The following is a 26597-nucleotide window of genomic DNA, read 5'->3' on the forward strand; positions in this document are numbered from 1 at the left end:
ATAGGCCCGTGATACGCTTACCCTCGTTAGAGTTCATTGTTGTGCAACCAACAATGGACCACGCTAGTGTAAACGCTAGTAAGACACCTTTCCTTACCCTTGAGAGAAGGAAGCCTCCATGAGAGAGATTGAGCATGCCATACACTGTCTACTTTCGGCGTGCAAATCGGCTAATTTTCAAAATTAATCCCGATATTAATTCAAGAAAATCTTTGCAGTGATGAACACAAAATGTTATTTTTCACAGGAGATATAAAAGATTTTTAATTCCAAAATGTTTTCACCGTTACATTAAAATAATACACAGTTTTAATTTGATATAATATCCGCAATCTTCTTATTTCTCTTCTAGATCAATAATTTCGAAAGCTTTCCTAATTTGTTGATATAATGGAAATTCGAGAGCTCGAGTATTAAATCTCGATAAGATCGAAGTGTAACCGTCAGAGAAAAGCGGAAGGTTGAAGTTACATCATTTATTTCTCAGTGATCGTCTCGGTACGCAGGAAGATAGAAAATTTTCCAAAAGTACTTTCCCAGCGAGCGATATTTTGAGGTGTACGCAGGCGCGTCGCCGTAAAGAGATACTAAGATTACATTACATCCTAAATATATGATCGTACTCGGCTTCTGTAATGCCACACTCGTATCCTATCCCTCTAGAATTAAGTAAGCGATATGTCGTACAGTAAATCCAGCCGGAACCAGGAGCGCGTTGAAGGAAAGAAGGAAAAAATGGTCCGAGCACGTGACGCGTACGCTGATACGTGGCCGGCAGTTTCGCAATTCACGGGGCACTTTCGCGTGACAATTCCATGATTCACGCATGATTATGCACGCGTAACGGTCGTAATAAATTCGTTATCGTCGCGCAAGTAGCCGTTCAGTTCTCCAGCGACGAAGCCCAGTAGCGAATCGCGCCGACCTCCTCTCGGAGGAGCGGCATCCTCTTGCGGAAACGCGTCCGCGAACTGAATTATTGTTAAAAAAAAAGAAAAAGGGAGGAAAAAGAACCGCGTCATTCTATTTCCGTCAAGGGACTTAAATGCGAGCGGGAGAACCGAGACGGAATTCGAGGGCGACAAGTCGCGTAAGGTGCCAACGCCCACATACTTGGAGTGTCGTTCCGGCTATCGATCATAATACGTCAACGACACTTACGCAACGAGCGCACTGTTTTCCCTCACGTCGATTTTAGATCGTTCCAATTAGACGGTTCTGCAATTCCTCCTTTGTCGCTCGCATCAGGATATTAACTAATGCCCCTCAGGTCGAGTCACGATCCACCAGCGTGAACTTGGTATCAACGGATGCGGTTTCCTTCGAGATCCGGTGATCCCCTGTCTGCGTTTTTCCCTGTTCTTTTTCTCTCTTCGGGAATTTATCCGCAAAGGATTGTAAAACCCGCGAACACGCCGTGCATCCTATAACATTGCGGATATGTGAATCAGTCGCAATACTGGTCGGTCGAACGCTAAATTAGCGCTAGGCCCGTTGTAACATCGAAGTGATAGCGGTTGGCCTTGGCGCTCGCGGGGGCGTGAATAAAAGTCCTGCTACGGTATACAATGCCCTGCACGCCATTGACTTGAAGCCATAATGAATAGCGTTGACACGTTAGCTCTTGCAACACATAGTCTACCTTAGATGCCGGCTGGCAGCGCACGGAAAATTCACGCAGTGTTTACACAATCAAACGCAAATTTATTCGAGAGCCTGAGCGAGCGAACGCTAATCCAACGCATGAATTCAACCGATAATTCCGTAAAAATCGCTCGTATCAGCGTCAATAATGCGTCGAATGCGCGCGAGCGGCACGACCGGTTCACGGTCGCTGATAGATCACTCATTTCGCTCATCGATCACTCGTCCGGCAACCGATAAGCTCGATTACGCTTTACAGACACGACGGAAGAGATCCACTCTATTTTTTTTCAATAGCGTTTACGTAATTACGCTAAATGTATGTCACGCGAACGTGTTCGAGTTGCAGGGATCACGTGTGTCAAACATTGTTCGAGTTTCCAAAAGCGAGAATGTTCAAGCGTTATACATATAAAATTGTCAGGAGTGTCCTCATCCTCAGGATATACCTCGCTCGAAAGCGTTAGCAGCTGTATTATACGCACAGGCACGCGGATATAATACAGAATGTGAGCATTCGCGTCACACGTTGCGCAATATCGTCATTGCTGATCGATCAACAAATTCGATCGGTAACGCGACAAGCGTTTTACTTTTATAGGAGAGCACTCTTACAATGCTGCGGAGTACTGGTGACGGCATCAACGCTCGCCAAGAGTTAAATACAATCCAAGTGAGTCGTTATAAATTAATTTAATACTGACTACGTTAACAAATGGATGCCGAAAAATATATCGCAAGAGATAACACTTATATTATACGTGTATATTATGTTAACAAAAAACGACACAAGTATTTGTCCGCTACGTAAAAAGTCTACGAAATGTATTAAACATAAGGTAATATTAAATATATTAAGTATAAGAGGTTTGTTTGCGTCGCATATGTACTCTGTATATTTTTTTTATATACTTTTCTTTGTCTTATGCTTTCATCATTCCCTTGAAAGTGCACGGACTACGCTTGTTCCGCTTCAGTTTTACATGGAACTCGCTTATATGCAACACAAGCAACCTAATATTGCGACAACACGACCATTAAACAAGACTACTTTACAATTAATTAAACAATCTCTAATTTATATCACAGCTAAAACACGTCGACGTAAATTGAACTTAATTGAACTTATCGACGAATGGAAATCTAAGGTTTTTTTTACAATTCTACCATTTTTAAATATATTCACTAACATTAATCGAGACCCAAACAATTGTCATTTAATATTTGTGAAGGTGTATATTATAAGATATTTGTTCTCAATTTACGCTACGTGTGTCATCTCGAAAACTCGATAAGCACACGTCGCATTGCACATCGCAGCAACAGCGTAAATCTATAGATTCGTGTACTCGTAAAGTGTCAACGTAGAGCAGATCTATAACAGTTCGGGCAAGACGTATGTCAAGTCAAGTCTAAAAATAATCCCTTAAATTATTATCGCTTCAACCGAAAACAACCTTTTCCCCGTTGTTGAAATCCCCTGAACGTTTCGAGGACGCGATATTTGAATTTATTGTCATGGCGTATACTTAAAGTTATCATTATATCGTTAAAATATCTCCGTTTGCATGCGGGCGAGCTTGAAAATGTTGCTTCAATTATTCGCGCTAGCAGCGAGTCAATGAACCGTAATCGAATCGAAACGGAGAAAATCAGCGGAAAAGGAAACAGAAATGCTTGAAACGTGCAACAAGCACTCCGTTAATCAACAGATTCTTCGATTTACGAATCGTCGCTGTCGCTCTCGCGCTGCTCCCGCGACACCTCGTCCACGCACGGCGCGCCGTCCGCGGAATTTCTGTCGAGGTTGTGGGAATTCCACATGGGAAGCCATTTGTTCACGAACCACCAGTGTACGGAGAGCCTTCCGTGATTGCACTCGGTTCTCTCGCATCTGCCGAGAAGCTGGCATATCCCGGCTAGGCTACCGCTCTGACTGCGAATACAAGAGTCGTCGCAGGTGTGCTGGCGCTCCACGTAACGGTTCACGGGGCAGATAGAAGCGTTCGATGCGGAAGAGCCAGGGGCAAATATCGAACGCAGTATTGAAGACGCGTTCGAGTCGTTGAATCTCGCGCTGGATACACCATTGGACGTTGATGGACCTGGATCAGCGGCGTTCGGCTGGCTTCCGCCATTGGACATTCCGGCATTCCCGTGACCGGGTAGGGAAGCGCGATCCATCCTGCCGACGTGAATCATCGCGTAGAGAGGATTGTTGACAGACTGCCCGGTGCGATTGATCCAATCGAGATACCTGCCAAAGTAGATCGCGGAGTTGGAGTCGAGCGGTATCTTACCGCGGCAAGTGCAACTGCCGGGGTTTCTACAGTGGCAACACTCCATCTTGAACAATTCGGCGGCGCGGAGAGCGCTCGCGGGCAGCTTCGTGTACGGGAATTCGCCGCGGCAGAAGGGACACCGACAGTTCCTCGCAACCTGATACACGTAATGCCTGGAGTTGCCGGCGTCCTGGTACTGCCGCAGCCTGTTGTGCAGATTATGACAGTGGTGACAGATGTATCGCGCGTCCACGTGTCTGCAGTACGGGCACGTGCAGTTGTAGACGAGCGGTTGAACGGACCGTCTCGTGGACGCGTACGCGATATTTTCCGTCGAGAAGCAGTTGCGACCCAATCTGCTGAGAGAGTTCTGGTGGAGGTTACCGCTCAGTCGGGAATAATCGATGTAGATGTGCCTCGGTTGGTCGTACTGGCTCGCATTTCTCGCGCCGTCCACGTCGTTGAGGAAACTGGGGGCAGGCACCTGGTTCAAGCCGTGATACTTGTAATAGCGACAGTGAATCCTGCTGCTGCACGATATTCGCTCGCCTAGCCTCTCGTACGCGTGATTATCCGCGTGATTGCCCTGATTGTTCTGCGCGAGCGATTCGTTGCGCGGTACCTCCGCGTTCTCGTCACCGTCCTCGTCGTCCTCGTTGTCCAAACGTTCGTAAATGTTCTCCTCCGGCTCCTGCTGTTGCTGTCGCCGATTGTAATTGCGCACCAGGTCGATCGGATTCTGGTAGTTGGGATTCAGGTTCGGGTGGACCTGCGGCGCGTTGCCCGCGCGATTTGGAAAAGCGCGCGAGGCGTGACCGGTGTTCTGGTAGCCGTCTTCCCTCTCCTGATTACTTCTGCCCTGATTCATCATCACCGCGGCTAGCTCGCCGTTCTCGTATCTCTGGCAGACGCAACGCGGGCCTTGGCAGTTGTGGCTCGCGCCGCGATTTTGTGCTTGCATACCGCTGGGCCCGGCTTCCCGCAAGGAGTCCGATATCTCGGTACCCGGGTCCGTGTTCTGTTCCGTCGCATGCCCAGCGGACTGTAGACCTCACATCGTCGTCGCGGACGCCATCGGCTTGTCAATGATCGCGACTCCCGCGTAACTACGCCCGACTCCCATGCAGGTCGGCAAGGTAGTCCAGGTATCGGTCCTCGGGGAGTACACTTCCACCGACGCCAGACTAGAGGAACCGTCGTCTCCGCCAACCACGTATAAAAGTCCATTTAAAGCCACAACACCTGCTCGTCAGAGAATTTTTAATTTTAGATTTACAAAGTCGACGTAACGGAAGAAAAGAAAAATAAATATGCTGAAAACTGGTAGACCTACCGGCGTTTCGACGGCAAAGCGCCATATCACTGACGGGAGTCCACTGGTTCGTCTCAGGATTGAACGCTTCCACGCTTTTGCGGACCAGCGGACCATCGTGGCCTCCCACCGCGTACAAAATGCCGTCCAGGACACCGACACCTGCACCACTGCGACGTGCAGACATCTCGGGCACGGGTTTCCACTGATCCTTCTCCGGATTGTAACACTCGACACTCGAGAGACACTGACGAGACTCTCCGTCATAGCCGCCAACCTGAGAGCAAAGCAGCGAGATTTCTTTACGTTAAACCAATCCCGTCATACCAATGCCGTCTCCAGGCAATGATGCTCGACGTAAACTTACTGCATAGAGCAATCCCTTGACAACGCCGACTCCTACGCTACTGCGTCGCGTTGACATCCGAGCTATCGGTCTCCACTCGCGGGTCCGCGGATCGTACACCTCTGCCGAATTTAATCCCGTCGAACCATCGAAGCCGCCAACCTACGTCGGTTGCAGGAAGAAAACAGAAATAATGGATGCTAAACTTTCACAATTTTCACTTTTTTTTCATCACATTTTGCAACAACGTACAGCGTAAACGCAGTTGCCAAGCACCGCCACGCCAAGCGTCGATCTTCTTGCTTCCATCTCGGGGCAGGGCGACCACTGATCCGCCGCGGCGTCGTAGATATCGACGGTTCGTACCCTCAGAGACCCATTGAATCCACCAACGGCGTATACACGTCCGCCGAGAACGCAGAGTCCTGCAGAAACGCGTGTTCACTTTGCGAGAAACAAGAAAACGACCTTGCTTACGCTCATCACAAGACTTGGCGATTGTTTACCGGCTCTGCAACGTCGCGTCGGTAGCTCGGAAACTTGATACCATCTCTCTTCCTTGAAATCGTAGCACTCGACGCTCCTGATCGCCTTCGGAGCCTGGCCGCCGACAACGAGCAACACTTTGGGCAATCCTCTCGGCTGCCTCGGTTTGGTGCGCGGCGTTTTAAATAACGACTTTTGCTCGCCTTTCAGTAGGTGATACTTCAACGCTTCGATCAAGAAGTCCTTGCCTGCGGGAATCAAAAAATATACGTGTCTTCTGCCTTAGCATTGCATCATCTCTTTGAATAGTGGTAAAATTTCTGTGCTTCAAAGAGTTAAATAGGCAAACTTACACTGCAGATTTGCCTTGAGAAGTGGCTCCTCCTCGACACGCTGAACCAGATATTCTTGCGAGAGCAGAGGTAAGCGTACGTGTTCCATTAAGAGAGCCAGATCGTTCTGCCTTTTCTCAAGATCGTGATGTACCCACGAAATAACGCATTCGAATACTTTCTCCTCGGAGGGTACCATTAAACGATCGCTGCAAATAAGCTTGGCCACTTGCTCTGGCGCGAGCGTCAAGAATTCCTCCGCGTCAACTACTTCCCTGAAATCGAGAATGCGATTACTATTACTCCTGCATCGAGCAGAATGCAAGATGTGACTTACGAGAAATGCTGCTCGATGTAGCTATCCGCGTGCGCCAACAACTCGAGACATCCGTGCAGATCTGCGAACGCCCTGATACCGAGACAATTGGAGGGATGCAGTTGAGCCTGCAGGAAATCGCAACAGGCGTCTCGCACGTCCGTCAGTTGCAACAGATTCGCGGCGGGTAGGAGCACCTGCACGTTATCCTCCGTGACGTGGACCTCGGCGGAGTAAACGTAATCCACCAACAGCTCTAACGCCGAGTAGTCTACGCCCTGCAGCGTTATCCTCTGCTGATCGCGCTCCTCGAAACTCGTGAACATCGCGTAGAAGTAAGGACTGCACGCGGCAAGGACCATCTTGTGAGCTGGCACTTCCATGCCACTGTCTGTCACCAGGATGACGTCGCAGAGTAAATTTTTCCTAAACAAAGAGCGCGTTATTTTACATTCTGAATATTTCTTTCGCAATCTACATTCCAAATATTACTTGCACAATGTTGCCACATTGTAACACTGTTTTTTTGATGCAATACCTACTTTCTCATTTCATTGATGACATCAAAGGCTCGATTGGTGTGATGATGATTCCTGTACGGTGGCTTGTCCTTCCCATTCTCACGAGGAATGTGCTTCTGTGAGCTCTCGTCTAAGGAATTCTGACTGGCGTAGCGAAGTAACAGGCAGCTGGAATAAACAAACTAATTTTAGCAACGTGCAGTCATGCAACGTGTGAAAAACTTCCCACACAAGGCATCATCGACGCTTGAATGATTTAATGAATTTACTCTTTTTTTAAAAACGATGAAAAAAGACACTTACCTGCCCTTGTTGTCCGAGCCGTCGTTGATGTTGTTCGCAGCGTTGGACGCTTGACTTTGTCCTATCTGTTCCATCTCTCGGGCGGCCTCAACCTTTGATACTTGACACTCGAGGGAAATATGCAGACGCTAAGTAAAAACGAAATTAACAAATCGCGCGAGCGACGGAGAAGGCTCCACGGTGCCGTTTACGGTGACTAGGGAGCGTCATCGAGTCCCACGGACATCCCGCTACGCATTCGCAACCGTGAGACTCCGTGAGCGGCGGCGACGTCGATGACGATTTCACGTTATCGATTTGATATGCACAATTTTTGCTCGTGCTCGATTCCGAAATGAAATCAGACACGAGTTATCGCTGGCGTGTGACACTCGCGAGATACTCTTCGGAGACTCTTCTTGACAGCGCGCACAAGTCAGATGTATATATATGTATACACACAACAATCTTGTTTCCCTTTCTATATCTCTTTTACTCTCTCACTCACGCATCAAAGAACACGACATACTCACTGTACTGCACTACCTGACGTACGTGCACGAAATACACGAGAGGGTATGCAAACTCACTCTTCCAAAGGTGGGGGACGATTTTGCGCCGCCTAGGCGCGGAACCCTGTTCTCAGGAAACTACAATGCATTACCGACGAAATTTATCGATAATTCAAATTTATGCGCACGCGCACACATAGTCGAGTGAGATATGATAATAAATGGAGTTTGTATTTCTTCGAGAGAGGAAATTCCTGCATGTGAACAGATAACATGATTGACTATGTCACAGATAGTCAGATGAGATATGGAAATCATTTTTTATATTTTACTTATATAAAATATTTTACTTTAGTTTCTACGTCCGGTTCACAGTGAATTCTTATAATAATTATACCGTTTGAAGTATTAGGTACCAATGCAATTATCTGATTGGTTAACAAATATCGTAAAATCATGTTTAAAATGACTTTAATACGATTTAATCTATCAAATAAAATTATTTTACCGATAATACACAGATGTATGTGTACACATACATACTATATACACATAAATGTTTATTGTCACACGATACATTATTTATCTTCAGAAAATTGTATTCAAGCGCGATTATCATCCACGCTGCACGACTTCCTGCAGCCGCAGTGTTTGCCGAGATGGCGCTGACGTACGGCGAACTTTTTTTTAAGCCAACGCGACTCCCACAAGAGAGTGCCGGTCTTCAAAGTATTATCGTCAATGTGCCAGTTATCAGCCAGTGCAGTCCAAGTGGAGGCAGTCTGCCGTGGAAGCTGGTGGAAGCGTCACGTCACGCCACGCCGCGCACGCCACGACGCGACGCGCCGCGCCAAGGACGCGCCAACGACAGGCGTCGACACTATCTTTTTGCCACGATCTTCTTTTCTTTCCGAGTCGCGGACGACACGCTTGAAATTCGTGCGTTCCGTGCCGTGCCGTGTCGGCGTGTCCTCGTGTAATTGTAACTTGCGCACCTCGCGTACGGCACACGTGCACCAGGGAGAAGAGAGACCGAAAATCATTCTGGCATCCCGGCTCGCGGAAGTCGCTCGGAATCCTACTGACGAGGTACAACCTCGCCTCCACTACCGCAACGTCGTTTTTGTCTCGAAAAGGTACGTCCGCACACACTGCGAACCTCGCGGTTGCGCGTTAACGATATCGGCCTGTGACTTTGCGACCACGACTGGCGCCTATAGCGGTCCCGGAACTTTTTATATCGCGGTACTCCGCGATACGAGAATCACGACGAAGCGGCATGAGATGCACAAGCGCATCCGATCACCGAGCGATTCACATGCGTGAAGTTAGCCCCGCAGGCTTTCAATTTTATATTTTCTTTTTCAATCAAAGAAAATTCGAAGATATCAAATTTTTAATCCCCGCAGGCTTTCAATTTTATATTTTATTTTTCAATCAAAGAAAATTCGAAGATATCAAATTTTTAATCCCCCTTCCCATGAATTTCTATCGACTCCTATGGCTATCAGGATTTTTAGGTGCTTCAGGTGCTTTTACTATTTAACGTAGTAAAAAAAGCACTACTTGCAGAAATTTGATATTTGCATCGCGGTATGTTTTATGTATGTTTTTCTTTATTTATCTTTGTGAACTGTTTTTATCGAAATTGGCACAAATTGGCAGAAACATAGTACAATCCAGCACAATCGAGAAAAATACGAGATTCGGAAAATACGAGGCTAACTTCACCCAGTTTGCAATTTCGCTCCGATGCGTCGTGCGCTCGAGTACCGAAAGAACTTTGCCGAAAGAAGCGCGGGTTAAACTGTTAATGGGGCGACGATAGCGCGATAACGGGTCGCTGAAACTTCACGAAGTTTAGATTACTGAGCGCGATAAAAATCGCGCGGCGATACTGTTGCGAGAATGTTCACGCTGCAACTTCAATCTCGTCGCTTCGCGCAGATTACGACACATATTATTTAATTTCTCCGGTATGGCGCGGCACGGTCCGAGTCGCCATCCCGGTATTCTTTTCGTGCCGCTGAAAGCGCATTTCAAGCATCCGCTTTACTCCCTGCGTGTCGCGCTACAGTATCTGACATATGTCAACCACTCCGAATCTATACCTGGGATACAGAAGAAGTGGATATACAGTAAGGTTTCTTTCACATGTAAAGCTGAATCCTGCTTTCTTGAACCGGTACATCCGGTACGCGTAAAATTCAATTTTCGCATTAAGAAACAATACATCGCACTACTCCTCAATGCCAATGTTCTTCGAAAGGAGAAAAATAACTTTCGAGAAAAAGATAATTCATCAAGCAACGTGTATACGCTTTGAAAAGGCATTTTTGGGCATGAAAGTTTCCTGAATTCGCAGATATCGCCGAGATACATAAATTAGCAAAGAGAGAGAGAGAATATAATTTTATTTTATTTTATTTCGGTTTCCTTTTTTTTCTTGTTTTTTATTTCTTCCTTTTTTTTCTGAAACGTGACAGACAGTTGCTTTGATTCGATAGCGTACAGTGTTAGTAATGAGGAGAGATACCGCGATAAAGTATCGTGGATACCCCGCGGGTACCGACAGCTCTGCGCGGAAGAAACACGAACGCGCGCAGGAATGCGCGAGGCGCCGCGCGCGAGATGCGCAGTATTGTTACAAGTGCAAGGTTACAGTACGATGTACGTTGTGTATCCGGTTGATTATTTCCTGCCGGTAAATGGCCTGCAGCGTCGATTCCAATTCACTCCTGTAGCTCTCCTCCTCGCGCGTCTCGCATCTCGCGAGATTGAGAACGCACGATTGCTGCTCTTATTCAAGTTTCAACGGCCGAGAATCCGAAATCGCTTCCGTTGAAAACTCTTTTAAGTCGGAGCCACTTTTGATCAAGTCGCTTCTGCATTTTACTTTTTTGTCTCGAATTTTTCGGCGAATCACATCTGTACGAAACTCATTTTCCGTCCTTATTACGCAGCATTTTCTTGGCATAAAAACGAAAATTGGAATCACGATCGTGATACAGCTGAGAAGGTCTCCTCCTCCTCTCGCTCGCGTTTAATTAAGTGAAGTTACCCGCGCGCGTTACGAGTGGTGGATCCATCATCCACTCGCGATTTGAATTGAAGATAGCTTTATCTACGAGTACTGGACGGAGAGCATTATCGCCTTTACCCATTTTATCTGCGGCCTCGGCAGGTTGTTTCTCACCTCCGCGAGGTTCGCGCATGAAATCGACGTATATTACGCTCCGGTGGTCCTCGCGAGCGCGAAAGTCGGACGACGCGATCGGCGATGCCACCGTGAGATTTCTAATACGTGTACGAACGTGCCACGACTGGTTAACAGAAAGTTGACACTCGAATCGACCGAGATAGCGCATGTTCGGTGAAAAAGAAAGCGGCGAGCGGCTCATTCGAGTCATAAGTATTATCCTGGCCGGTCTTTTTTTTCTAACCGTTTTCGTGCCCATGGCATACTTTCGGGTAGCGTTCTGCGCGAACAAAGGAGGAAGGAGGGGTAATCGCAGGAAATAATTATCAATCAGAACGCGCGCGGAGAACTGATAGCCCCAACTTGTCTCTACATTCAAAATACATAAAAATACGAAAATATACAAAGATGCAATAAAATTGAAAGAAAAATGCAAAACTATATAAAACAGCAGCATGATAAATAAGAGATGCATAGATAGGAAATGGAGGATAGAGAATGCGTAAGGACCAAAGTTAGACTGGATCGAGAAGATATATATGATTTGGAAAGTAGAGTGGAAGAGTTGAGTGAGAGATATGAATGAGATAAGTTCTTGATTGTAAACCAAGTCCCTATCTCTTGGCTGTATACTGAGAAGTATATACATATATAAAATAGCATCTCTCTCTCAGGGTATTACGAAAGGATCACATGAACGTGTAGAAATTTTCACTTCACACATCCGACAAGAAATAACACGTGCGCGCATTCTTATTGCGTGACAGTCGGAGAGATCTGCCGGATTCTTTGTAGAAAATTTCGCGGAGAACGGATTAAAAACACGGAGCAAGTTTCGAAGAGCGAGCGACTCATCTAAACTTTATGATGAAAGAGTTGTGCACCATTTGCGGCAGCACCGAACTCTCGAACAAAAACAAAAGAAAAATAAAGCTCGAGTTTCAACGTGCCGGCCACGTTTTAGTAACAGATGAGTCAAATGGAACGTACCAAATCGATCGGTCCGCCGCCGCCGCCAGGCAAGTAGGTAGATTTGGGCAACTTATCGCGAAATAACACGGAGCGAGTGACTAGATATACGCGCATATATACGCGCGCGTATATATACGTGTGATTGTTTTACCGTTTACTCTTCCGCGGCTAGGCATAACTCAGGCGAAACGCCAGCTTTATCGCGTATTTGTTCACGTTGCGTTTCCGTTTTTTATGACAGAGATAAAAGACCGACCGCGAGGCTACAGAGATACGTAATGACTCTGTGCCCACTCTGTGGAAAACGATTTCAGGTGATTGACAACAAGTAACTCGTCGATCTCTTTGCTCGCGGATTGCCTGTTTAATTCGAAGGACAAGTCACAAAGCGCGGACGTTGTTTCATGACATTCTTTGCAGCCATCTTCCCTTTTTTTAACCAGCTGCAAGTTCGATGAAGGTTATCATCGTTACATCATTGTTTTTCATTTCAATGTTTAGCATCCATCTATACAGGGTGAGGCACCTAAATCAGGCCACCTGAATATCTCGGCTGTTATTGGTGATAGAAAAAAATGTGTCGGACCAAACTTGCATGGTTTCGAGGGACACATAATTTGTTCTAAATAGTTTTTTATTAGGTGGACGCGTAGAGGTCATATGAAGGTGAACTTCGTTTTTTTAAATGGTATGATATGTTTTTTTACGTACCATCTAGTAGAGCGTTTGAAGATGCGCACATTGATCTACGGATCAAAATCATTCAAGGTCACTGAAGGCCAACTGCAAGGGAAAATAATTTACTTCATATTGCCTAGAGTTCTCTGCTATTAAAAATACTGTAAACTCAGAAATGAAAAAGTTCTAGCCGTTAGAAATGTTTTCTTTTCCGAGAAGTTCTGAGTTGATGATATCATTATTTTTTATATTGCCTAGAGTTCTCTGCTATTGAAAATACCGTAAATTCAGAAATGAAAAAGTTCTAGCATTTAGAAATTTTAGCCTTCAGTGACCTTGAATGATTTTGATCCGTAGATCAATGTGCGCATCTTCAAACGCTCTACTAGATGGTACGTAAAAAAACATATCATACCATTTAAAAAAACGAAGTTCACCTTCATATGACCTCTACGCGTCCACCTAATAAAAAACTATTTAGAACAAATTATGTGTCCCTCGAAACCATGCAAGTTTGGTCCGACACATTTTTTTCTATCACCAATAACAGCCGAGATATTCAGGTGGCCTGTTTTAGGTGCCTCACCCTATATAACTAAACTTTGAGACTTTAAATCGGAGCTTCGCATGAAAGTAACTTGGAGTTAGCTGCAAATGTAGGATTTTTTATCCATTGCTTGAAGATTATTTCGCAAGAAATCCATCTTTTCTTTAATTACAAGCGAGTGCTTATAACGTGTGAAATTGTGGGTGTTATATTTTTATGAAAGAAAATTGATTAATCAAAGAATCTATTAATATAATGTTAAATAACATTATTAAAAGCAGACGCGAAAACCTTTTGCGAAATAGGATTTTGTGTGAAATAGAAAATCGTCCTAGACCGTAGTGTGTATGCAACAAAAATGTTTCGTGCAGAGTGTGAACGTAAAAATCAGCGATGGAGCGCGCGCGCGCGCGCGACAGGCTGAAATGTTCGACGTTAAGGTGAGTCAGCGAGTGCACCGAACTTACACTAAAAGTAAGATAGTATTATCGCTTGAATTTGCCTCGGCAGAGCGTGCAGGATGCAGGAATGGCTAAATAAATATTTGTTCTCACTCATGTTTTCTTTCATGCGCGTTTTGCGCCGAACTTTTTGCCTCCCCGCTGTAAATACATCTGCGAGAAAGATAATCATTAAAAAAACACGCGAAATAACCGCTCAAGGCGCCGCGTTTGCTTTGGATTGAAACAGATTTCGCTGTTAGACAAAAACCGGTGGAACATACGAAACCATCAACAATAAAACTCAATCCTCGCAATATTGACGATTTTTGCAACCGTGCAGAGAATTACTTCAGACCTATAATACTTCTATTTGTACAGGTATTTTAAGATTTAAGAAGTTTTCATAAAGAATATTCATCATTATGATGAATAATTCGATTAAACTCCAAGACAAGTTCTGTCAATGATACCTATAATTAAATAATTTCCATTTATTTTTGTTATTGATATTTTATTTTTATTATTAATTTATTAAATTAAATAATCCATAATTATAAGAAAATAGCATCTTTTCCTTCATACTGATCACTGTTTTACTGGATTGACCGGCTCTGGATCCAAATGGACACCGTTTGGCGAGGATTAAACAGTAAGCGAATCAACCAATCATCAAAATATCAAGATTTCGAGTGTTTAAAATGGCAGTTTAAAATCTTGACCGCGATTGTTCACTTCGCTTACTGCTTATGATTTCTTAACTGCACGACGATTAACATCGCAGCGCACATTCATGCGCAACTTCGCAGGAATTTTGCGAGATCCCGTAGGGATACATAGTTCAGCTGATGATCGAAGAGCAGCCACGGAATTTTCTATATCGGCTCTGTAAATATTTTGCTTTCATCATGTCCCACGTTCCGCCACTCGACTCTTATTACCAAGCATCTGTAATTCCAACAACGGTGATCTTGTGCTCAAGCTGAAACAAGAGAAGAGCGATGAGAACGCAGCCAAGGGACTTATCCGGCGTTTTTAAACTTTGTTACTTAAGTCACTAATGACCGTGCTTTTCATTAGATTTAAATGGGCAATATGGTGCGCACGTACTTTATGCATTTATGCGGTTTTCCATGATTCCGTTTACGGTTTCCATTTCTCGTGTTTGTGTGCAGCGTGATCTTCAAACGATCCTACGTCCGAACGACGTCAATGCCAGTCACGTCACCAATTACTTTTATGTGTCAATAAGCCAATGACCCCATAATGATCACATCGAGAGTATTATATGCGCATTTCCCAAGCCTGATACATACGTATTCCGTCGCGCGCGCGTTTCCGAGTGTCATTTACAATGCATGGGCGTTATTTACCGAAGGAACGATCGATATGGTAACGTAAATATAGCGCAAGCGAGAGATGCCGGGTCTTCCGCTCTTCCGGGTTGCCGTTTACGAGGAATTTTGGGGAAAGATTGTCCGCCGTTGAGGAAATGCAGCAGTATTGTGGTTATCGTAAATCGATAAGCGCTAAACTTAGATTGATAAATACGATATATAAATCGGAGTACGTCTTGCCTTTCGCGCGTTATTTTCTAAGAGATAGGTAGTGTGCAAGAAAATGTGACGTAGCAACAAAGTATAAAAATGTGATAATTAAATGTGCTGTCCATTTAATTTCCGCTCAAGCTCGGACGCGCGTTTTAATGTTGAGCCGTTGAAACATCGCGTGATTAAATTAACGTGTTGTTTATACACGTACGTGTCAGTCGAGTCTTGCGTGTGCACACTTCATAAAGATATATCCCGCAGTTTAAACATGTCAAAGACTGCGGGCTTTGCTATAAACGGAAACTGAAAGCAAGCAAACTATCCGCCCCGAAAGCTCTCCGATTATACTTGCTTATCGCTCGTTGTTCATCAGCAACGACGACCTACATGAACAAGTACAGACGGGCAGATAAGTGAAAAACGCCCAACGAAATTTCGACGGGCGAACGATAATGAAATTGTTGCGGAGGGGAAAAAAAACGTCGAGTTTGTCGAGTGACACAGGCTAGTTGACAGGGCTTTTTTAGTCTCCCCTGTTTTTCGCTGACGTATATGATAATCCAAGGGCGTTTTATATTAGATACGATCACTTTATTATCCTTTCGCGTTAATGTGGTATTAGTACCAAAGTAACAGTCGAAAATAGCGTTTCGAGCGAGAGCGAGAGGGTGCGGGATGTGGCGGGGCAACGCGACGCTGGCCATTAGGCCAATGAGTACGAAGCCGCACACCGGAAGTTAATTTAATGCACGTATCGGTTGGCGATCGTATTAGTTCACGATCGCCGAACGCGTCGTAAAAGACGAGGTCGATATCGATCGGAAGACATATAGAAAGCAGCGGATATGGGTATAGCCGTATGAAGAATCGTGTCGAAGCACGCATATCGTTTTCCCCTGCTACCAACCGTGCCACCAAGGTCGATTCACCTGCGACAGTTCTGCGAGCACCCGATTTTGTTCATTCGACGATTCGGCGAATCCTCGAGTGCGTCGCGGCTCGCTTTCCTTCCGCGTTTCGTCTGCAATGGCTATCGGTGGACGACAATGTCGTTACCCGGCGAATCGTGACGGCAAGAGAAGCCTATTCTGCTCGTGCACCTGCAGCTGCGCTACCTCGTCTAGCCCTGAAATCGAAGATCAACCAGACGGATTTTGTAAGTTTGATGAGCGCGTCTCACAAAAGGTCGAATGAATAATCTAACGCAGTTTTATAAATATGCAAGTTGTTTCTTGTTCCTACTTGTTGACTACTCATAATATTTTATCGAAGAACTAGTATCTCCAGTCCAGTCACTTGTCGCTCTCGTAATAAATTCCTGCTACAAGTTGACCTCTATAAAATTCTAACTTGTTGCAAAGTTGAGCGCAACTTGAATGCTATTTAATTACTGCTCATATTGGATTCTAAAATTCAACATTTCAGCTGTACGACTGAAAATTTAATCGCTGGGATTTGCTGTTATGGCTGGGATTGGAAATTAACTTGTTGATTAACTGAAGAGATTTTTTCAGTTCGCTACGAGTGTCTCGATATTGAAAACTTCTATTCTTAAAGTCTACTTATTAATTCCAGTAAAACGATTACATCTTTTTTTAGTACCGTAAATGTTTGTCCGGATCACGCTGCATCATTCCGTATTGGTCATCGTGGGAGGCATCGATATACCCACAGAATCGATTCGGGGCGTGGGATGGTACTATGAACGGACGTACTAAATGATGATGGAATAAAAATTGTTATCAATTTGTCCGTTGGATAACACGCGACACCTGCGCACTATTCAATGTCATCGCGTGAACGATCGCCCGGCTTTATCATTCGCGACAGCGAAACCGAATACCGAGCAAGGCATCGTATTGCTTCGCGTTGTAGTTGCTTTAATGAACCATTGATAATGGCCTTCCCCGTGACAGCGGTGTTCCGTCTTGATTCTAATGCGGCGTGGATCAACGCTTTCGAGATTGCGTCCTATCGTGTTACGAGATGTTCTCTCTCTCTCCCCCCCCCCCCCTTTTCTCTTCTCTCGTTTATAGTCTTTGATTAATTGTACGCTGCAGAAAAATTATTTGCTGGCGCGTCAGTTCTATATTTTGCGTCTCGTATTCGGTAATGACGATGCGGACGAGTGGCCGAATGTGTATTATTCCGCCAAACGTGACTGTTACTCGATATTGTTCCCCGTAGTTGTACATGACTTTCAGTTTCTGCTTCGAAAAACACAGTTCACTGAAACGGATCAGCGTGAAACTATACACACGTGGAATCAGCAAAAATACAAAGTTTTGTTTGAAAGGCTTGTCGGTTGATTTGCAGGTTCGCGGAACGCAGTCAAGCTGGCTGCCTCCGGCGGTAATCCCGCCGCTGCCGTCGCCGGATCCGCGCATCCTCCTGTGCTTTGGAGCTCCCGCAGGAAGCCGGGTAAGTTTATCTCTTTCTAATGCTTGATCATATTTTCTGTTTGAATGCTACTTTGTTCTTTTTTTCCTTTTTTTTAATCGTCGACGAGCGGCGACTCCGCTTCTGCGAGCAAAACAGCATAGCCTGATGAAAATGTTGATATACTTTAAACATCATTTGCAACTACCGGTGTTGTAAAATTTTATACGTGAAAATCCACGGCTACCGAGAAATTGCCAAAGTTCGTCTTTGAGATGTTTTGTGCTGTTCTTCGTATTCGTGAAACTTTGTACCTCCAGACTGTCATCCATTCCGATCACTTCGGGCAGTTTCAGCAGAAAAAACTTCAGAGTTGAAGTCGGTTTACATTTATTTTCGCGAAAGTGCCAGCTGAGTTTGCGATGGGAATTATGAAATTGGTTTCTCGCTGTACTTTACATCATTCCCCTAAAAAATGTTACGTTTACCCAAGGGATCTATCGCACTCGGCAATAGGTGTACAAATTTTGAGCAATACATAACAATAACAAGGGAATAACTACACAATATTGGGAAATAAACGGCAATATTGGGCAAAAAAGCAATAGTAGGCAATAGACGGAAATAAAAAATAATAGTGTATAATAAAGCAGCAATAGAGGAAATAAACAGGAAATAAATAAGCAATACAACAGAAATAGCTAAACAAGCACGAGCCGGCGCGTAAATATCCTCACTATCATTTCTGTGCTTACTACAGTTCGCAACTGTGCTTAATAATTTCTTGATAAATTGAGTTCAAATAAGTGAGTTCAGTTCAGTTCTAGTAAGAGTTTGGTGTTCTCTCTTGTCAAAATGGGTAAATAATCAGATATTATTTTAATATTTAATATTTAACCATATTTTACTTATATAGTATATATAGTATAACTGTCACAGTAAAAAAGGTGATCTCCATGAATGTGTACATAAAACTTGATTCCTACAAAAGATTCAGGATTCTACGACACATTCTGTCGCGACTGGCACATTTCTGCAGTTATTACCTTTGTTTCCTATATTGCCCAAATATTGCTTTTATTACCGTTATTAATTAAGTATTATCGTTACATCGCCGTTATTGCCAAATATTGTGCATATATTTCCTTATTTCTGAAGCTATTGCTTTCTATTTTCAAGAAAAAGGGAGTTAGAAGAGTATGAAAATTTGCATTTTAAATATGAAAGAAACAAAATTTAAAAATTTATTAGTCCTTAGAATGGAGCAAACACAAAATAACATAAAATAAAATATTATAATAACATATATAATAACATAACATATTTTATGTTAAAGAAATATTTCTTTTATAATAACAAACCAAAATTTTTTACATTAAATATTAATATTCGGAAATATTAATATTTAATGTAAAAAATTTTGGTTTGTTATTATAAAAGAAATATTTCTTTAACATAAAATATGTTATGTTATTATATATGTTATTATAATATTTTATTTTATTTTGTGTTTGCTCCATTCTAAGGACTAATAAATTTTTAAATTTTGTTTCTTTCATATTTAAAATGCAAATTTTCATACTCTTCTAACTCTCTTTTTCTTGAAAATAGAAAGCAATAGCTTCAGAAATAAGGAAATATATGCACAATATTTGGCAATAACGGCAATGTAACGGTAATACTTAATTAATAATGGTAATAAAAGCAATATTTGGGCAATATAGGAAACAAAGGTAATAACTGCAGAAATGCGGAACTTATTACCGTTTTCGGCAATAGGTGTACACTTGTTTTAAGTGTGGTAGACCCCCTGCGTTTACCATTTTTATATCTCAACTTGCTCTATACGAGGAAAGAAGTTTTTCATCTTTATATTATTCGCTACGTACGTTCATATAAAATTCATGTCACGTGGATATAATCGCTTGTAAATTACTGATTAAAAGATAGACTTACTTAATATCATGCTCTGTACTTGTTTGATGTACCGACACACGCGTGCAAACGTGGATCACGGAATTAGCCTGGAGGTCAATTTCAGTGCGACAGGCTAATTCGATACGACTCGCATGCTCGTTTGACCCGTACTTATTGACCCCGCACGCCTAATCCTGAATCTTCACTGCAACTTTCTCCCTCTTCTTTCGTTCTTTCCTTTTTCCTATAACGAGTAACGTAATAACGCTTTACTCGCTGTTTCTCTTATTTCATTCGCGTTTGTTGTGACAAGACGTATACCTGTTTAATTAACATTTTAATTGTTCTCGTTCCACGTTAACTGTTTTATATTTCACTTACTTTTTCTCGCGTTGGTTAAAAACATCCTTTGATGCTGAGCATCCAGCGAGTAATCCCGCGATTCTACTTATTTTTCATTCTACGATCACTCTCGTAACTGGCAACGCGTCTTCGCATGGAGCAGAAAGTGCTCCAACGGATACATCAATTAGGAGGCGGCTAATTTACGAAAGTTGCGGTCTTTCCGCTCTCGCGAATGTAGACATCCGACGTCTCACGTCTCGAGGCCCAAATACCGAGCCCAAAACGGAGAAAACGGAGAACGAAAAAAATGGAAAAATTTGTTCCTCACGGACGACGCAGTGGACTGTCATTGGCATTAGTGAGCATGTTAATGCCGAGGAAAGCGTGAACTTGAGTGGTCACACAAATGTGTCGACATCTAGATCGGTCAAGGCTATGATGGCGCGTACGACATATCGCGTAGAAATCCAGCCATCCATATTAACGTATCATATCCGAAACTACGGCGTAGAATCTTTTTTTTGTTAGCAGCGCATGATCGACATTGCAATAAATGGTGTATGAGGATTGAAAGTACGTGGGAGAAAATGGAAGGAGTATAAATAGAAGAGAGATCCTTCGATATAACATCGCAAAAGAAATGCTTAATTAGATTATTAGTCTACAGTAGGCGTGAATGTATGATCAATTCTCATTTTAATTATGATTATTAACGCAATGATCGCAGGAATATCATGATGCCTTTTTTCTAATTGGATTGGAGGAAGAAACATATATCGGGATACACATACATCGCGAGGAAAATGTTGATGAAAATTCTTAGAAACTGTAGATTGAATGTGCGTGTTAATGTAATATTAAATCATTGAGGCATAATTAAATTAGCGCTTATAATTGTGTTGGTCGACTTCTGCGTATGCATGCTTCATTAAGATGTATTTCATAATTTAAACATGTCGAAGATCGTGAATAGTTTCCAAACAAAAGAGAATACCAAAGCAGAAAGTGCAAATTTTAGGGAATCTATTCAATATCATTTAGTATTATATTAAAAATTCGCACTGTAATTTTATTACCTAAAACATATTAATTTTTCATGTTGCATTATACTATCAAAGTTATGATATTTATAATTAATTATTCCTGAACTATTATGATTTTCAAAATATAAGTGGAGAATGAAACGAATCAAGTTCACAATATGATGACTTAAAATTGCAAAGAAAAAAGCTTAACAAGTCTCGAAGCGCGCGCATGACTGTTGTTCTCGCAGCAACCGTCGAAAAACATATCATCCGTGAAGAGAAATTTGTCTGTTCGTGAGGTGTACAGCCGATGCTATGTAACAAGCAATTCCGTTATAACAACGAGACAGCGAGCGTCCGAAGCACGAAGAAATATACGTTGGACGGACTCGCTAGCGATGATTGTGCGATAGCGATAGTGAAACTTGCCTTCGAAAATTGCCTCACAAGGTCAAAATTTTTGATCACTTGTTGCAGCCATATTATACCATGAAGTCTAAAATGGAAAATTCTTGCATAAATTTTTGCATAAATTCTTCTCACTAGACACATCGAAAGATAAATTACTTTGTTATTTATTTAAACTACCATTTACGTATTCGCGACATGTATATAACAAATAGGTTGAATATAAAATGCAGATTTTGGATATTTTTGTTTCAACCAACGGATACATCGTAATCCCACACGTATCTTACATTTCTGGCGAAAACAGATGTATCTGTAATCCGTCGAGCACGGGGGACGATATGCGAAAAGGCTGATTTGTTTTTATTTGTGCACTGCGAAAAAAAGATTTGTATGTTTTTTCCATTTCTGACGTCATAGTGCAATATGGTTGCCGATACGAACGATTAGGAGCCTTAGCGCGAGAGAGCCTTCCCGCGTGAAAAATTCTCGCGGTTTTGCCGGCGTTCTTAACGCTGACGCAAAACTACCGAGTGTAAGCTCAATATACCGTGCGATACCACGAACGCTACCTCATCAGTTGCATAATCCGACACTGCATGACGTTGTCTACGTGCATCGGTACGGCGCAGCATGGCGCTAGCGCGCACGCGTGCTTACGCACTTAACGTATCCACGCACGTATTACAAAATAAAAAAAGAATAAAGCATGAATACTTATTTTTAACTTTCTATTTTTGGTATCGCGTGATGCATGATAGCAACACGCATTTCTTTTTTATTTCCTCTGTGGATTGATGCGATCTCTACGTTATTTGGAGTCGCATAGTCATAATTCAGAATAAATTCGTAAATTTTAAGGCTGTTGCAATTATATTGGATTGTGACGTCAGAAACGGGAATTTATGTGAAATTTTCTCTCGTACTGTACATTGTGCAAAAAATAAGTTAATTGTTCGTATATTATTTGTCTTTGGCAACATAAGTGTATGAAATGTGCTGAAGAATTCTTGATTCGTGGATTAATAGACAACTATTGATAATAAGTAATCACATAGTAATTACAAGATACATTTTTATTGAGATGCGTGTAGAATTATATATTTTTTATTTCTTAATCGAGATAGTGATTTTGGTATATTATACACTGAAAAAAAATCTGGTTACATTAATTAGAAATCTGGTAGGTTCAACCAGTCTGTTTGGAAAATGGATGAATCAGAATTCCTTTAGGAATTATCAGATTATAGTACCAGTCTGTCTGTTGGAAAATGGATGAATCAGAATTCCTTTAGGAATTACCAGATTATAGTATAATCAAACGTTCTAGTTATAAAATATCCAGTCCTATCGTGATAAGTAGATATTCTGCTTGGTTTAACCAAAATGCATTCTTTCATATACGTCTTGTTGATACAATTAAACCATTTTTCTCAGTGTACCTAATCTATCTTGCAGAACGAACGCGAACGATGGCATACGGAAAAACCAATTTATTTCGATGTATACATAGTTGGAAAAGAAAACGCTCTAGTCGAAGAAAAGATTCATGTATGCTTTTTTGTTTCATAATCCTATATGGCTGTAATGATTGATCAGGAGTCTTAAAAAGGATAAGGATGGAGTGGAGCGATAAAGAATGTTATTCAAAGACACCTGTAACGCCTTAGACAAATCTATTCGCATCTATCCTGGTTTCCTAGTAGAATGGACGAATGAAACGACGACTGCTTGGTATATAACGAGATCTGGTTGGTGCTGTGGATGCTTCTTTAGCTCTCTCTTTCTCTGTTTCTTTTTCTCTCCCTCCCACCTACCCTCTATCTGGTGACGCGTGTACGAGTACACGCGTTCGTGCACGCGCGTAGTTATCGTACGAATGTGACGATGCAAGCGTATTATATACATGATAGGCGACGAAGCGAGATAGAATATTTATCTAGGCTTGTTTGCAGTCGAAACTTTTGTCACTTGCGAGTATACTGGTGCAAGTGCCGCGCGATAATTTCGGTCCATCATTTCTTATTTATGCATATCATTTGTTATTTATTTACGTTATTTGTGCACTCGTCCGCGATATAAGTTTCCGAAACGTCTGATCCTCCGACTTCGACCACGGCCGATGATTCGATTTGCCCCGAAAATAGGCGTGCAGGACCGTGTTAATCGAAATTAGAATCTTTGTGTCTCCCTCTCTCCTTCTTCCCCTTCTCTTCTGGTACGGAGCGTCGCATCGCGCCGCACCGCGTCTCGACTGAACTCAGCTCCGAGTCTCTAGCCGAGCGAACTCGCAACAGTCGCAACTAAACTCGCGCACCGAGCGCTACGCGCGTCATCGCGTGCACCGCGCGAATGCCTCGTAACCGAGAAACAACGGATCTGCGCGTCGCCGCGACTCCTGCCCTTCCAACAGCTCGTCGCAATATGTGCAGTGTCCCCCTTCGAGGAAAATGCAATTGAGCGTAGATAAAATGATGCAAGCATGATAACGCGCGGTCTCGGCGCGGACGAGGAACGGAGCCGCGTGGGAGCGTTCGCCCGGATTCGAAAATATCGGGAATCGATGTCCATTGAATGCGATTCGAGTGACACTCGGTAAGAGGTGCCGTACGTACGCCGGCAGCTTCGAATCTCGCATCGCTGAATTCCGGATTCTCTGAATTCTGTTGCAAAGTCAACAATCGACAATCGCACGTTGTGGGATTCGCCGCAAACTTCACGGTAGTGTTCTCTCTCGAAGCGCGACTGCAAAGGAAGCAAAAACCCGTTTCGGACAGTGGATAGTTGTAACGAATCCGTTCGTTCCTGGTTTTCCCGCTTGTCTCGTGTCGCAAGCGAATCGGGCCAACTTATTTACCAGGCACGCACGCGCTCGCGCTCGCGCGCGATAAGGCGTAACTGACGCGGTTGCAATCGGTTTCCAGAGCGAAACAGAGTGAAGTTGTCGCTGGTCGGCGGTCGGGATCGTTCCTCGGGGGCGATCGAACGTCTTGAAGTTGACTCCGTGGGGCCACGTGGGCGTTATCGGACACAATTTGCCCCGAGAGGTCGTACGTGGGAGCGATTACGCGAACGAGTTCATTCATCGTGCGGATTCCAGTTCGCCGGAAGTGACGGCGTACGGCGACTTCCTCGCTGTGTGCGCGCGTGCACGGTACCAGTCGAGTGCATCGTGCACAAACGCGTCCGCGCTCGCTCGCGCGCGTGCTGACCTAGAGGAAGCGAAAGGAGAAGAAAGAGAGGATGTCGACTCGCCGGCGGGCGACCGCGACCACGTTGAGCAGCGAGATGCAGTGCTCTGTTGTCGGGCGACGGTCAGTAGCTCTTTGAAGGTTTCGCCCTGTCGACGATGGACAGGATCGGTCGTGCGAACTGTTTGCGACTACTACGAAAGGCCGAGCTCTGTGTCGTCATCGTCTTCCCTCGTGGCAGCTCGCCACGCTCGCCAGCGCGATTATGCAGCTGAAGAAAGCGATGCTCAAGATATTCGATCAATGTAAGTCGCTTGTTTGCATTTGTTTACGCGCGAGTATTCGAATTTCGTGTCGCGTCGTATCGCTCAAATAACGTCCTTCCGTTATCGCCCGCGCGTATCGCTCGTTCCCGCGTTCATTGCCAGTGTCTTCGTACGTGCGATATGTGCGAAGTGTGACTGGAAAGTCACGCCGTTCGCTGCCGCGAGCGCGTCAGCAACAGGGCCAACGGTTGATGCATGCGTTTCTCGTCCATCTGCATGCGCGACACGATGGGATGTGCGTGCACGAGCATCATCACGCGGCAACGTGATTCGTTGTGCGCAGCATGGGCCTCCATTAAAGGCCCACCGATTGTAATAGCGTAATAGGAGGGCGCAAATCACGGAATTAACCGTAAGACGGCGCGGAAATCTCTGACCTTTCTGCACATCCACTGTTGCAGCCAGTTTGCATCGTTAGCCGGAAAAATTGCCGCGCATGCGCGCGACTCGTTGATCTTTGCCGCGCGAGGAAATTCAAATTCGCATTCCGAGAAGGAGAAACGAGTTTCAATTAAAGAGGACTTGTCACGACGAGCGATACTTCCTGCATATTTATGCATAAAGCGTGTATCGCTCGCGGAGATCGGCGGCGCCAGCGCAGCTGGTTTCGTTTCTCGTTATCGCTTTCGACGATATATCTTTTTTAACGTAAACTAGGCGCAGCTACGAAGTCATACGAAGGGAAGTGACACTCGCAATCGCTACTGCGAAATAAAAGTCGGCGATCGAATGAGAAAACGCGCGGCGGCGGGCGAGGGTCCACATCCTTTTGTGGTTTTTTGATAAGCGCAGATTTCACGCGAGAGAGACGGAAGGCGTCACATTGATACGCTTGTGTCAATGTCGATGTTCGATCGTGTGCGATGCTAATGTCGTGATAAGATTTACAGTTAACGATAAGCCTTATCTCTCAGGTCTTAAGCTTTGAATTTCAAGCGGGATTTCCATCGCGCCGCGAGATACGCGCGCTGCGCGTTTCTCGGTACCGATATCGCATCTGTCGATGAAACTGTTTGTTTACGCATTTGGCAGCCGCGTAATTGTATCGACGACTCCCGTTATCCGAAAAATAATAACAATGCCTCACCCGTATCGCCGATGACCGAATCTTATCGCATACTATTGTGTCATGTCTCTCGTCGCGCCGCGGAAAACAAATTGAATCTTAATTCGCGGATACAATTATTCGATAAAAACGTAGAGATTTTCAGATTATTCAGTTTGTCTAAAGGCAGAGTGTTTTAGAAAAAGGATAAATGCTGTTTTAATTACGAATTTGATCGCTTTATGAAACATGTGTTTTATATGTTATGGAATATTTGTGTAACTAAATAACGGTCGTGAAGGAGCGTGTAGGAGGAAGGCACTCAATGATCCCAAGATGATGCCTCTTTCCGTTTACGACATCAACATCCATTTGCGATTAACGCGGTCGTGAAAACCAAGCGCGTTCTACATGGTCGCGGGCGCGATTCGCAGTGCCGCTTCCAGCAGCAATCGCACGGCAGACGAATAACGACGATGTGTATTTGCAATTGGCCAAGGTAACTGCCGCTATTTCGTTGCGTAAGCTGGCAAATTACGAGA

General features: G+C 43.9%; 3 protein-coding genes across 6 annotated transcripts in view; 1 reads left to right on the forward strand and 2 right to left on the reverse strand.

Annotated features, from left to right (window-relative positions):
- Positions 1-461: 461 nt before the first annotated feature.
- On the reverse strand, positions 462-4926 carry LOC113561826. Its single transcript, XM_026969141.1, has one exon. It carries the CDS (start codon positions 4885-4887, stop codon positions 3367-3369), a length of 1521 nt encoding a protein of 506 aa, XP_026824942.1. The 5' UTR covers positions 4888-4926; the 3' UTR covers positions 462-3366.
- A 26-nt stretch (positions 4927-4952) lies between these two features.
- Positions 4953-8969, reverse strand: LOC105282640 (ring canal kelch homolog). Of its 3 annotated transcripts, none has more exons than XM_011344778.3 (10): positions 8542-8969; positions 7543-8157; positions 7261-7407; positions 6740-7144; positions 6424-6677; positions 6091-6318; positions 5837-6009; positions 5606-5746; positions 5260-5515; positions 4953-5168 (listed from the first exon to the last, which is right to left on the reverse strand). In XM_011344778.3, the coding sequence occupies exons 2-10, from the start codon at positions 7614-7616 to the stop codon at positions 4978-4980; spliced, it is 1869 nt and encodes a 622-aa protein (XP_011343080.1). In that variant the 5' UTR covers positions 7617-8157; positions 8542-8969; the 3' UTR covers positions 4953-4977. The 3 variants fall into 3 exon arrangements, with proteins under 3 accessions (XP_011343080.1, XP_026824941.1, XP_026824940.1); XM_026969140.1 differs by having other exon boundaries at positions 7543-8171; XM_026969139.1 differs by having other exon boundaries at positions 7543-8287.
- A 78-nt stretch (positions 8970-9047) lies between these two features.
- Positions 9048-26597, forward strand: part of LOC105282642 (dual 3',5'-cyclic-AMP and -GMP phosphodiesterase 11) — a 28922-nt gene continuing 11372 nt past the window's right edge. Inside the window, exons 1-2 of one of the 2 annotated variants that reach the window (XM_011344784.3) lie at positions 9048-9169; positions 17736-17840. Coding sequence is in view for 1 of the 2 variants with exons in the window: in XM_011344783.3 (XP_011343085.1) it covers positions 24950-24989 (40 nt within the window). In the remaining variant the exon portion in view is untranslated. Of the gene's footprint in view, positions 9170-17735; positions 17841-22858; positions 24990-26597 lie in introns of those variants that run through there. The other variant, XM_011344783.3, reaches the window with a different exon arrangement.

This window comes from Ooceraea biroi, chromosome 4 (assembly GCF_003672135.1).
Source record: "Ooceraea biroi isolate clonal line C1 chromosome 4, Obir_v5.4, whole genome shotgun sequence".
NCBI lineage: Eukaryota > Metazoa > Arthropoda > Insecta > Hymenoptera > Formicidae > Ooceraea > Ooceraea biroi.